At 34.1% G+C, this 14,780-nt stretch overlaps 1 protein-coding gene across 1 annotated transcript in view; it reads right to left on the reverse strand.

Annotated features, from left to right (window-relative positions):
- The window catches only part of REDIC1 (regulator of DNA class I crossover intermediates 1), a 61,081-nt gene that overhangs the window by 35,804 nt on the left and 10,497 nt on the right, over positions 1–14,780 (reverse strand). The window contains 6 exon segments of the mRNA XM_070408817.1: positions 980–1,095; positions 2,481–2,669; positions 3,575–3,623; positions 4,345–4,477; positions 8,493–8,631; positions 12,993–13,032. Coding sequence (XP_070264918.1) covers positions 980–1,095; positions 2,481–2,669; positions 3,575–3,623; positions 4,345–4,477; positions 8,493–8,631; positions 12,993–13,032 — 666 coding nt within the window.

A 14,780-nucleotide genomic window follows, 5' to 3' on the forward strand; every position in this document is an offset into this window, starting at 1 on the left:
CTGATTATACATTAATAAAGCTGTAAAACAAATGGATCTGAGGACAAAGAGGAAACAAAAAGGACTGTTACGGAGCTCTAACAATTCTCTAGGCAATTAGTGGTCGGCAAACTCACTAGTCAACAGAGCCAAATATCAACAGTACAACGATTGAAATTTCTTTTGAGAGCCAAATTTTTTAAACTTAAACTATATAGGTAGGTACACTGTTATTAACTTAATTAGGGTACTCCTAAGGCTTAGGAAGAGCCACACTCAGGGGCCAAAGAACTGCATGTGGCTCGCAAGCTGCAGTTTGCCGACCACGGCTAGGCAAAAGGCAGTGGTAGCTTAAACTGAGATGAAACTGTAGAGATAGAAACATGAGCAGATAATTTTATGTTAGAATACAGAATTGGCAATACTTTGTTGTTGTAATGGATATTGGGAGTTGAAGGAGAAAGGAAGGAATCAAGGACAACTTTTGGTTTAAGCAACTTAGTGAATAGAGTGTTATTTTATAAAATGAGGAAGACTGGAATAGAATTACAGAGTCAAGGTTTTTTCACCACAATTACAAAGAGTGACTCAAACTGGTTTTCAAGTTTAATGGATTTAAAACAATAAACTAGGGTTTATATACAGAAATCAAGAAAATAAAAGTGGGGCATTGATCAATAGACATAAATGAAATAGAAATTATGTTTATGACACAGAAAAATAAACTAGTAATTCATGGAGATTATAAAACAGGTGCAAAGTGTCTTGGCCCAAAATATTTTTACATACATAAATAAAAGGTAGGTGTGCCCATTAGAAAATAATTATTTAAAACTATTTTATTTAAATGCTATGTATTAATCTAGTGGATATTTTCTATTAGTATTACTTAGGTCTGCTTGCATTTTTAATTAAAAATATTTGTGTACGTTAAAATCAGATTAATAACTCAAAGAAAGAATGCTGCAGGTTCTTTGTTTCCTGCCATATCTTTGCTCACCTGCTTAATCTTTCAAATAATGTTCCAATTTGTGCTGTTTTATATGATGGACTAAGAGCATCTTGACTTTCATTTAATTTGGAAAACAAGTAATTAGAATAATTGACATTGCTGAGCTGGAAAAAAAAGAAAGGAAGAACCTGACAAAATGGTAAATGTTCATATACGCAATTAAAATTACTTACCATGATATGCCATTTAAGTGGACATCTATATTGAAAAAAATGTGATTTTAGTCTAAAATAAAGGAATCATGTCCTTATTGAAAACAAAATAAACACTGTTCTAACAAAGAAAGCATTATCAATATTTGAATAATTGTTAAACTAACAGAGTTGACACCTTGTGGAGCTAATTATTTTTTCAGAAGTTAAAAAAAATTACTTTAGACAATAAAAAAAATTAAAGAAATACCCAGGACACCAGAATCTTGAGAAAAGTTAAAATTTCTTTGACAGAAAATAATATTTTCTCCCAAGGAAATAGCTGTAATTATCTCAGTTCTTCCATTTACTGATTAATTTTATACACTGCTACTTTAATATTTCCAAATATCATTGAGTACAACAGGGGAAAATATGTGAAGACTGATGTGAAAAGCAGATGAGATCATCTATTTGTTAATGTGGAAGGTACCATATAAATGTAAGATTTTATATTGGCCCAATGCTAATCTATCTAGCAATAATAATTTATACCCGTAGTATATTTTATTTATAAGCCATGAAACAAAGAAATGAGAGTTCCAACCAACTCTTGGCTTCATTGATCTTTTATATTGTTTTTTAGACTCTGTCATTTATTTCCACTCTGATCTTATTATTTCCATCCTTCTCCTCACTCTGGGATTGTCTTGTTCTCTTTCTAGTTCTTTTAGGCATAGGGTTAGATTATTTATTTGAGATTTTTCTTGCTTCTTGAAATACGGGAAGATTCATCTGAACCAAAGGAGTGCCCTCCAAATTTTTCTCTGACAAATATATATATATCCCTCTGAAAATATCAAGGCATATCGCCAGTCTCCCATTATTAGCAATGATTCCTATTTGTATAATTTTAATTAACATGTATTTGACCAGTTCTCATTTGTCAAATCATAAAAAGAATCAAGCTATCACAGCTCATACTTTAACAGACTTCTATGACACGTTGAAATTATGTATTACTATTCACAGGACCCTTTTCATACCAACCAGTTATTTACTGTGATTACAAGTATCAACTATTATAAAATATACTGAATTTTCATTTTCACTATCAACAATTTTATAACAGGATGGTGATTTCAAAGATTTTTAAAGAACATTCCAGTGCTTGGATTCATTATCTATAAAGAGAATTAAGCTTTTGTCTTAAGAGGAAATATTATACTTAATTTTATCTCCTAATTTGACTATACCTATAGCAATTCACACTGATTTTTTTTTATTTTATAAAAGAAAAAAGAATACCATAAACATATAATCATATAAAATACTTAGAACTAATGATTCAAAGATACCTGCTCATTCTGTTTTTTTTCATATGTAACTTTCTGAGGACTAGGTGCTACTCTGGGGACGAAATTTTGTTTTGTAACATTTCTGTTAGAAGATAATTCTGCAGAAAAAGATGATGGTGTGAAACTGCAGTTTTCTACTCTGTTGAACTGAGGTTCAAAAATTCTATATGAGTCCATGACTTGTGACAACTATAGAAAAAAAGATACAATCATGTGAATTTCAAATAAAATAAATAAACTAGAGAAGACAAAAGTCAAAATAGAAGTGAATAGGTCATGCATACATTGAAGAAAAAATCCCAAGGAAAGGCAAGTCATCAGTAATTGACAGGACTTTTTAAGACAAGAGAAGTTATCATCTAAGCATGTACTTAAAAGGTTCCTTCCATCTGCCTTTCTCACCCTTGGTCTCCTCTACCCTAAAGCTCCATTCCTGCTTGTCATCTCCTAATGACAGGAACTCTGTGTTTCATTAACCCACAAATTCAGATGAAAAGATTTCCAAGAGATTTTAGTATTACTGCCATTATATTTTTGATGTAGTTTAACTCTGGCAATTCAAAAAAAGGAAAAGAAGATAATATGGTGTTGGACCTTAAAATTTCAGGCTTTAATCACAATCTATGCATTTTCTAATTTCTTAAAACATTATTTGCTAAAAAATAATCATTTGCAATACTTTAAAAGAAAAATAATCTTGGGATCAACATGAATTCTGAAAATCATAATTTGATATAACATAAAGCAATCTGGTTACTATACCTGAAGGATAAATTGCCAATTATCACATGAACCCAAATAGAAATCCCTAACTGACTTATCCTTTGCAATATGTAAGTAACAAGCAGAATCAAATGTTATACACGTACAGGCCTAGACTACATTACCACAACTCCAAAAGGTTTCTTATACACAGACAACTAAAACATTTTTTATCGTACAGGTTCCTTATATTAAAAACTTTTAAAATAATAATTTTAAAGACTAAAAATTTTTAAAGGATAAATATTTTTTCCTCATATTAAAAAAATGTATTATTTGGCAGGATGTCACATTTGTTAAAATAACTTATAAAAATTCTTTTTCATTCTCACCTGAACCGGGCCCAGTTCTTCCTTGCTTCCCAGTCTTTGATGGTGCATACTAATTAAAATTAAAATTTAAGATTAAAAATAGACAGGGCAATAAAATTGGATTTTTATATATGCTTTAAAATTCATACTTTTCTATCCAAATACACAAAAACATATGAAACTCAAATCATTCCTGGAACATACTATGACTGAGTTTTATAAAAATTACTAGAGGCCCAGTGCACAAAATTTGTGCACGGGGAGGGGGGGGGTCCCTCAGCCCGGCCTGCATCCTCTCTAATCTGGGACCGCTGGCTCCTAACCACTCGCCTGCCTGCCTGCCTGATCACCCCTAACTGCCCTCCCTTACCTGCCTGATTGCCCCTAACTGCCCTCCCCTGCCTGCCTGATCGCCCCTAACTGCCCTCCCCTGTCGGCCTGATTACCCCTAACCGCCTCTGCCTTGGCCCCCACCACTGTGGCTTTCTCCAGAAGGAAGGCAGGATGACTGAAAGATGTTGGGTCGACCCAGTCTAATTAGCATATTACCCTTTTATTAGTATGGATACTATTACTAAAGAGACATTTTTATGATAAGGAAAGTCAAACTATGCATACAAAATACTGAATATGAACATCAGGTTATTTATCAAAGGTCTTAATAGTTTAATAATACAGCAAGACAAAAACTTGAGGTAGAAGAATAAGCCCTTTGTACATTTTCAAGGAATAAAAGTGTCAATAATGATACATCTAAATACCTAACAATATTTAACCTAGCCAAAATTCACCTGCTTTCTAGATCATCAATGCAGAGTTTAGATGGTACACAGGGAGGTGACATTGGAAGTTCTAAATCATGCTTTTTTAGGGGCATTTTTATGTCTCTATTCATATTCACATGGATTGGTTTTCTCATAGTTTCTGTAACAACAAAAAAACACACTATAATTTAAATATAAAATGGATGACAAAATATTTTAAAAGCACTTTGTGATATACTCTGTTCATTAAATATACATCTTACATTTACTAAAACCATCTATATTCCATATATGCTAAAAAAATCATCACCTATCACAGATCATTCAAATCATCTTTTTCATCTTACATATTCCTCATAAAAGGGGCTCTACTAATTCAGTTCTACTTTTTTCCCTCCAAGCCTTCCCTGACCCCCAGACTATACGAGGTGCTATGTTATATATTGCCACAGCACTACATATATTCTTTATTATATCACTTACCATAGTTTATTGTACTTAATTAACTCCATATCCCTCACTAGATTTTAAACTTTGTCTCTCCTTATAAAAGATTTCACTATTTTGTCTGTTCAGTACTTTTAACTGCTCTCCTGTTCTGGGGAATGCTTTTTACACATGCACAGACTATATAGCTCTAGAAAAGACTTTCTATCTTCTTATAAAAATCCTACCTCTCTGGAAAAATGATTCATTTAGGGTTAGCTATCTGACCCAAGATGAATCAATAATATCACATCTCTCTGGTATTAAGTAATTGTTCCAGTGCTGGGACCTGACATCAACAGGGCAAGGCAACATCCTTCAGAGGAATTTAAAAATTCAGAAGCAGAGAAACAATTCTCAGGATTTCCCTAGCGGCAAAACTAAAATATGAGCAATATTAGTTTTTTTAAGGTCACGTTTTAAACCTCAGTGATGAAAATGGTCAGAGAGAATATTGTAACTGAGAATCTTTCATAGCATTCAAGTCTCTAATTCAAGCAGTCTCTGAGGCCCAGCTGCACCGTTATTCTTCCTTTTAGTTAAGTGTCAAACCATTCAAGCTGCTGTAACAGAATACCATGGTCTGGGTGGATTATAAACAACAAATATTTATCTATCAGTCTGGCAGCAGGGCAGTCCAAGATAAAGGCGCTGCCAGATTCGGTGTCTGATAAGGGCCCTCTTCCGGTTCATAGACAGCCATGGTGGAAGGTGTGGGAGAGATCTCTGGAATCTCTTTTATCAGGGCACTAATTCCATTCATGAGAGCTCCATCCTAATAACTTAATCACTTCTTAAAGACCCCACTTCCTAATACCATGGCATTGGGGGTTAGGATTTCAACATATGAACTGGGGTTGGGGAGACATTCAGTCCATAACATTAAGTAAATATATATATATTTTAAAATTCTGTAATTTGCAGTCATGAATCCTAATAAAGTTTTGTTTTTGTTGAGGAGGAAAAATATCCTTTCCCTCTACCCTTCTAAATTTTCAGCTGATGTTCCTATAAGAAAAGAGAAATTAATAAATTTACTCAATATAAGGCTTTATGTGAAAAACTTTATAAGGAAATGAAGACCCAAAGAAGTGGTTAAAACCTGAGCATTTTCATGCTAAGTTTGATGAAAAGTGAAAAGTAGGAAAAAGTGATAGGACAAAAAGGATATGAGCTAAGTGTTGTAAACTGGGGAAACCTGTTCATCTAGATTCCTCTGTGTTCCTCTGTCATGGAGATAAATATTCTCCATGTTTAAGGAAAGCACCTTTCACATGAGAATCCTCCTGCACATCCTGCTTCTCAAATTCCTTCAGCTTAAAATATTTACCATGCCAAGGTATCATAAATTTGAGTAGCACATCTGACCCCATCACTTGCTGTTCTATTCCCAGGATCCAACATAAAACTTATGGTAGATAGTCAATAAACATATGTTGAATGTATGAATGAAAAGAAAGTGGGGAGAAAGAAAATATGTAAAGGTAAATTCATCATTGGACAGCCACATCCAAAAGAAAATGGGACAGTATCTTAAATCATACACCAAAAATCAACTCAAAATGGATTAAAGACTTGAAAGTTAAGACCTGAAGACCATTAAACTAAAAGAAAAAATAAGAGATAAGCTCCTTGGTAATAATTTTTGGACATTACACCAAAAGCAAAAATAAATAAGTGGGATTATATAAAACTAAAAAGTTTCTTCACAGAAAAGGAAAACCTCAACAAAATAAAAAGGCAACCTATGAAATGGGAAAAATATTTGTAAATCATGTATTTCATCAGGGGTTAATATCCAAAATATAACATGTAAAGAACTCATATAATTCACTAACACAAAACAAGCAAGCTAATACTTAAAATGGGCAGAGGACCTGAAAAGATATACACATTTTAAAAATATATTTTTATTGATTTCAGAGAGGGAGAGATAGAAACATCAATGATAAGAGAGAATCATTGATTGGCTGTCTCCTGCAAGCCCCACTCTGGGGATCGAACCCACAACCTGGGCACATACCTTGACTGGGAATCGACCCATGACCTCCTGGTTCATAGGTTGAACTCAACCACTGAGCCACACCAGCAGGCTGAAAAGATATTTTTTCAAAAAAGACATACAAATGGCCAACATCAAAATGAAAAGGTGCCCACTATTACTAATCCTTGGGGGAAATGCAAAACCAAACCACAAGATATCACCTCACACCTATTAGAATGGGTATCATAAAAAAGACAAGATAACAATTGGTGGCAAGGATATGGAGAAAAGGGAACCCTTGTACACTTTTGGCGGGGATGTAAGTTGGTACAGTCACTGTGAAGGACAGTATGGAGGTTCCTCAAAAAATTAAAAGAACTACCCTATGATTCAGCAATCCTACTTGTGGTATATATTCAAAGGAAATGAAAACAGGAGTTGAAAAGATATCTGCATTGCCAGATTTACTGCAACATTCACAATAGCCAAGATATGGAAACGACTTCAGTGTCCATGGAGAGATGAATGAATAAAGATGTGGTGTATAATATACAATGGAATATTCTTCAACCATGAAAAAGAAGGAAATCCTTTCATTTGTGACAACATGGATGGACCTTGAAGGCAACAAGCTAAATGAAATAAGCCAGATAAAGACAAATACTACATGGCATCACTTATCTGTGAAATCTAAAAAATAAAAAAAGTTAAAAGTCAAATATAAAAAATACAAAGCGGTTGCTGGGGGCTGGGACTGGGGAGTAGGGGAAATAGGGAGAGTTGGTAAAATGGTATAAACTTTCACCCATAAACTGAGTAAGGTCTAAGGATCTAATGTAAAATGTGGTAACTAGTCCTAGCTGGTTTTGCTCAGTGGATAGAGCACCAGCCTGGGGACTAAAGAGTCCCCAGTTCCATTCTGGTCAAAGACACATGCCTGGGTTGTGGGCTTGATCCCCAGCAGGAAGCATGCAGGAGGCAGCTGATCAATGATTCTCTCTCATTGATGTTTCTATCTCTCTCCCTCTCCCTTCCTCTCTGAAATCAATAAAAATATATTTAAGTAAATAAATAAACAAATAAAATGTGGTAACTATAGGTGATAACACTGTATTATACAAGTGAAGGGGGAAAGTAAATACATCAAACAGATTTATAAAATCTTTTATTCCTGCCCACATCTACCTATGATCCAGGATCTCATGGTTCAATTCCATTCCCCTCAGGACACATGTCTACTTCCTGGCTCCATCCCTGGTGGGGGGCATACAGGAGACAGCCAATCAATGATTCTCTCTCATCATTCTCTTTCTTTCTTTCTCTTTCTTTCTTTCTTTCTTTCTTTCTTTCTTTCCTTTCTTTTTCTTTCTTTTCTTTTCTTTTTCTTTCTTCCTTCCTTCCTTCCTTCCTTCCTTCCTTCCTTCCTTCCTTCCTTCCTTCCTTTCTCTCTCTCTCTCCCTCTCTCCCTCCTGCCCTCCCTCCCCCTTCCTTCCTCTCAGAAATATATATATATGTATATATACATATATATATGTATATATATGTATCTTTAAAAAAATTAAGGCTTCTAATTTAAGAGGACAACCAATTTATACAATTAGTTTACTTTCCACATCGACTGAGCTCTAAAATTATAAACTTATTAGAAAACTAAATGCTATGATCACATCAGAGTCAAAACAAAATGCTATTTAGAATTACTTACCAGGTGTTTTCTTCTGGCAAGAGATCTGATTTACCACATATAGGTTAAGGAGGTCTAAACTGACAGTGGAATTTTTGACAGGTGATAAAACTCCCAGTAATTTCATTTTTGATTTGAACCTTTTCTTTTCAAAATATTCCTAAAATAATTAAAAATGTAAAAATTACTGCAGCAACCATAAGATTTCTGGCAGAAAAATAAATAGCAAAAGACAATAGTGCTATTAAATAATTTAATATTTTCATATTTTTGTGACACCCCTGTTATATGTTTACATATAAATTAAATTCATTCATGATGACCTGTAATTTGCCTAAAGACTCGAAATTTCACAACCAGTTATAATCTTTCTTTTGTTAAATGAATGCCTTTAAAACAGAACTTTATAAAGTTATTCCCAGGTATCAAAAGATTAAAAATTATGTGAGTGTAGAAAGTTTTAAAAAGTCTTATAAAACAAATCTAACAGGCTAAAAATTTGTTTTTCTACAAGGTATGTTATCCTACTGACCTAAAAAGCCTTAAAGATATGCACAGCTGAAGGCAATTAAAAGTCAACTGAAAAGAGGAAAAGAAAAAGAAGCCTTTGGACCCCCGGGGGGGGGGGGGGGTGTGACAGACTATAAGGCAGCAGTTCTCAACCTGTGGGTCTCGACCCCGTTGGGGGTCGAACAACCCTTTCAAAGGGGCCGCCTAAGACCATCGGAAAACACATATATAATTACATATTGTTTTTGTGATTAATCACTATGCTTTAATTATCTTCAATTTGTAACAATGAAAATACATCCTGCATATCAGATATTTACATTATGATTCATAACAGTAGCAAAACTATAGTTATGAAGTAGCAACGAAAATAATTGTATGGTTGGGGGTCACCACAACATGAGGAACTGTATTAAAGGGTCGTGGCATTAGGAAGGTTGAGAATCACTGCTATAAGGGGTCAATGGGAGGCAAAAGGGACATATGTAATACTTTCAACAATAAAGATTAAAAAAAAAAGAAAAAGCCTGTGAGAATTAATCTCCAGCCAAAGCCAATTTAATTCCCTTTGTTATTCCTCCATGACTTCCACATTTTTTAAAACCAGACTTGCATATAATTATCATTTTCATCCAGTATTTATTTTTTTCTTGGTTGTTTGAACTATAATTATTCTTCCTTATCTTCATTCTTTTTTTTCAGATTACATCTTTAATTCACCAAGTTCAAAGGCATTTATTTGTTTAAAATTCATTTACTGAGCAATTATTATATATTAGACACTAAAAAACAAATTGTGGAAACATCTTCTCTTCCATCAAATAGTCACAATACAATACCATAAACATGGATTATAAATGTGAGATACCAAAAGTAGAAAAAGCTCAATGTGGCAAAAAATTTAATGCAAAAGGTAGTATCACTTTTCTAAGAAGTTAAGGTTCTTTCACAGTAACATTTCAAAATATTGTTAATTATAATAGACCTTTAAGATTGTAAATACTGTAAGATCTGTAAGAGACTTGCCAGCTATCAAGCAAAAAAGTAAATGTCACATTGTTATGCAAAATTAACCATAGATAAAAGGTACCTATTTATATTTCACTAGAGGCCCCATGCACGAATTTGTGCACAAGCAGAGTCCCTTTGCCTGGTCACCAATCGGGGTCGTCTCGCCCAGTCCCAATCAGGGCCGATTGGGGCCGGCTGGCCAGGGAGGAGGGACCGCGGGAGGTTGGCTGGCCGCAGGAGGTTGGCTGTGGAAGTGCACTGACCACCAGGAGGCAGCTCCTGTGTTGAGTGTCTGCCCCCTGGTGGTCAGTGCATGTCATAGCGACCAGTCATTCGGTCGACTGGTTGTAACGATTGCTTAGGCTTTTATATATATATAGATTTGAGTGATGTGCAACCCCAACTTGGATTTAAATGTTTTTACACTATATAGTTCAGCAATAAAAGGACAGGACCTTTAGAATGTAAATATCCCCCTTCACCCTCCCCACTCCCCAACCCCGCCCCTTGAAAAAATGACTATGGCTATTATAATTGATGTATCAATTATAAGAAAAAAAATAAAGGAAATGAAAAACTGTGCAGGAGATGATAGCATATTAAAGCAAATTGGACTGAAAAATATCCTTGAAATGGAACAATATGAAATTCAATTTTGACATTAGTAAGAGCTGTATAGTATAATGGATTGAGAAGCAAATGGGAGATAAGAGTGAAGGGGCATAGCAAGAAAGAGAAAGGATCCAGAGAGGGTTTTACTTGTTTTAATAGAAGAGAAGTGAAATACCAATAGAAAGCCTCCAGTTGACAGGGAATGGTAGAAGATGGGTGAAGATGTGAAGTAGTTTACAGAACTGGTGGTAGAAACTCAGATAATTCTCATCCAATAGCTGCTATTTCCTCTGAGATATGAGACAAGGGTATCTACTGAGTATGAAGGGATAGAGAATAGGGTTGGGAAGAGGTTTGGGGAAGCAATATGAAATTTTCAAAGAATAGGAAAGTGACATGACTAGAGAATAACACTTGGGGAAAGAATTATGTCTTTCCCTTGCTTATAAATATTCAAAAGAATGGTCCAAATAGAGTAAAATTATTTTTAAAAAATAGTCTGGGGACAGATTACATTCTTAGTATATTTATTATTGAATGCCTGTGTTACTGCTAGACACAGTTCAAAGCACAGGATATGATAAAAAGTAATAAAATCCCTCTTTTCATTAATGGAAGGGGAGGAGAACAGAGTTAAAAAAGAAGCAAGAAAATATCATATAATGAAAAGAGTGATGAATAAAAGAGGGTACAAGAGAATGGGTACTGGAGGGTGGAAAAGTTTTAGATGTAGTGAGTGATTAGAGAAACCAATCTAAGAGAAGATACTTTAGCTGAGACACAACTGTTGACAAGGCACACATGCAAATATCTTGAGGGAGAATATTATAGAAGAAAAGAAGAAGAGTAACAGAAAGAGGGCAGTGTGGCTGAAATACAATGAACAATAGGGCAAGTGGTAAGAAATGAGGTCAGAGAAGCAGGCAGGGTGCAGATTCTTCAGGTCACTGCAGGCTATGGTTCAATCAGATTTTACTCTCTAAAAGCAAGGAAAAGCAATTGAGGCTTTTAAGCCACGGAATGATACATTGTGATTTGTGCTTTTAAAAAATCATACTAACCACTATGTGAAGAACAGGTCACAAGGTGTAAAAGATAAAGCAGAAAAAGTTGATAACTTCAACTAAACAAAATTTAAAAACTTTCCTCAAAGACAGAATTAAGTAAAAATAAAAGCCACATGCCCTGACTGGTTTGGCTCAGTGGATAGAGCGTCGGCCTGCGAACTGAAGGGTCCCAGGTTCGATTCAGGTCAAGGGCATGTACCTTGGTTGCGGGCACACCCCCAGTGGGAGGTGTGCAGAAGGCAGCTGATGGATGTTTCTCTCTCATAGATGTTTCTAACTCTCTATCCCTCTCCCTTCCTCTCTGTAAAAAAGCAATAAAATATATTACAAAAATAAATAAAAGCAACAGAGTCACTAATATGACTAACAAAGAAGTCCTAAATATATAAAGTCACAGTAAGAAAAAGACAAACAATCCAAATAAAAAATGAACAACATGCTTGAAAAAGCACATCACAAAAGAGGAAACCTGAATGAAACCCTCATTAGTAACCAAGGAAATACTAAATTGTTAAGGTATCATTTCACTGAGTTGCCAACTATCCTGCTTTCATAGTAATCACTTCCTTACTTTTTCTAAATTTTACTACCTTTGAACATATTTTTGCCTGTTTTGAAACTTTTTGTAAATGCAATCTTACTGCCTGTATTCTTCTGTGAGTTGCTTTGTTCAACTTTATGTTGTTAAGATTAGTCTACTTGAATTACATGTACATAGTTGATATATTTCCACTGTTGTACCATTACTTAGGTGTGCCACATTTTGTTTAACCATTTTACTGCTAAAGGACATTTGGATGATCCCCTCCCCTGCCTTTTCCTTTCTCTCTTCTTTTCTATCTCTCTCTCTTTTTTTGTTTGCTACTTAACAACAATGATCCAAACAAGTTTGTACATGTCTCAAAGTGCACATATGGAAGAACTTCTCTCAATATATACTGCTCAGTTATAAGGTAGTTACATGCTCAACTTCACTATGTAATACAATCAATGTAATTAAAAACTTAAAAAGTAGGAGTTAGGTTATAAGGCCATTATATTACTCGAGGCAATAAATGATGATGATTTGAATCAGGATGCTAATAGGTAATGAGAAGTGATCAGACTTGTGATATATGTAGAACTAAAATGACAAGAATCAACAATGATCCTTAAGTTTCTACCTGAGCAATATAGGTGGATAATCTAGTAATCTACGAAGAGCAAAAGACTAAAGGAAGATGGTTTAACAATTTCACTTAGAAGAATTTATAAACCTGGAAAAAATGCTTCAAAAGATCACTTTTCTCATAAAGCTAACACAAAAATAAATGTTTTTTACCTTTTGCTTTCTCTTTTCCTGCTTGAGCAGAACCCTGGTCCTGAAAAGAGAAAGATAAAAATATAACAATTAAAGAAGTGGTCTCTAAAATAACTGTCACTTCAGCTGAATTGAAGACTTGGAATTACAACTAAAAGTGCAGTGATAAAAAAATATTTTTAAGTGTAGTCATAATTATATTATTTCTGAAAAGAAACTATGAAAATGTTGTTAAAATATGCATAGTGTATAATATTCCACATAATTTTCTTAGTAAATCCAAGAATAAAAAAGATTATAGACATGATAAATAATTAAACATAAAATAAGTATGGATTATAAAATAAATATAAGCAAAGAGAAATCAATGATTAAAAAGGATACATCACTGAAATATTCTCATCTGATACCAATATTTTTGGTCGACACTGCTATTTTCTTCACCGTTCTTTGTATTTAATATTATACTAAAAAACAGGGAATAGAGAGAGAAAATCTAAATATAGGATACAAGGAAATGTTAAATTTTTCATTACAGCAACTTTAGTTACATTAATATATCAGTTATTTGTACTTGAAATGTCATATCTTCTTTAAAAAATAGCTAGTTATTATGGATGTCTTTCACAACTAAGATCTTTGTGCCCAACACTGTATTGTATCACAATGATAGTACAGTATTTAATGGTTATAAAATATTTGCTCTATTAGTAATAGAATGCTATAAATATAAGCAGATCTGCTCAAAATATATTTTGAACATACATAAAACTAAGGTCTTAAATTCAAGATCTGTGCAAAAATTTAAAGTAAAATGATAAAATTTTCTTAGCTATATGAGATTATATAATAAGAAAAATAATAATTGCTAATGAGTATCATGTCTTGCACCACTTCAGATACATCAAATACTTAATATGTACAAGCTCATTTAATCATCACAGCAACTCTATAAGGCAGGATGTATTTTTATCCCCATTTTATTGATTTAAGACACAGAGAAGTTCAGTAACTAGCCCACAGTCACACTATGTGGCAGAGCCCAGGTTCAAACCCAAGAATTCTAATTTTGAAGTTTTTAACCAGTGCAGTATACTGCTTTCTAAGTATGTGAACTGTGACTATACAAAGCTGTTCATTTTTTTCAAATGGTTTTCATAAGCTACATGAATATGAGTTACTTTACTGAAAACCTCCAGACTCTCCCCTTACTGAACTCTAACATATTTCCTAATAGCTATGTCTTAACTGACCATTTTGAGTTCATTGCACAAAGAATTTGGTATATTCAGCTCCATGTAGCATCAGAAGTGAACTATTGGCATTCAAAATTTATTTTTTTTAAAAGGAAATAAATTACATTTAATTGATTTGGCAAATGCTAAGTCTAGAGTGGATCTTAGAATTTAGTTTATTTTCCATCATAAAACTTAGGCATAGAAAGCAAAGTGACTTTTCAAAGTTCAGAAATATAAAAAGTATGACGGAGCCAGCAATAACATTAATTAATCCAGATTTCAAAGATAATAAATATCAATTCTATAAGCAGCTCCCACATTATAAAGCTCAGTAGAATGAGGAACATGCCAAAGTCTAAATAGTCTTCATATACGTATAATTCAAGTGACTTTATTTAAGGCTGATTTTCCATTGTCCAGGACACTCATGGCACTGTCCCCTGTCACTCACAGAGCAGGGCCCATCAGGGGAGTTGGGGCTCCATACCCTGTCACGCACAGAGCAGGGCCGATCAGGGGGTTGAGGAGCTCCCCCCTGTCACTCACAGAGTAGGGCGATAGGGGAGTTGGG

This window comes from Myotis yumanensis, unplaced genomic scaffold, assembly GCF_028538775.1.
Source record: "Myotis yumanensis isolate MYYU_CA2020_CCGP unplaced genomic scaffold, mMyoYum1.0.hap1 SCAF_3, whole genome shotgun sequence".
Classification (NCBI taxonomy): Eukaryota; Metazoa; Chordata; class Mammalia; order Chiroptera; family Vespertilionidae; genus Myotis; species Myotis yumanensis.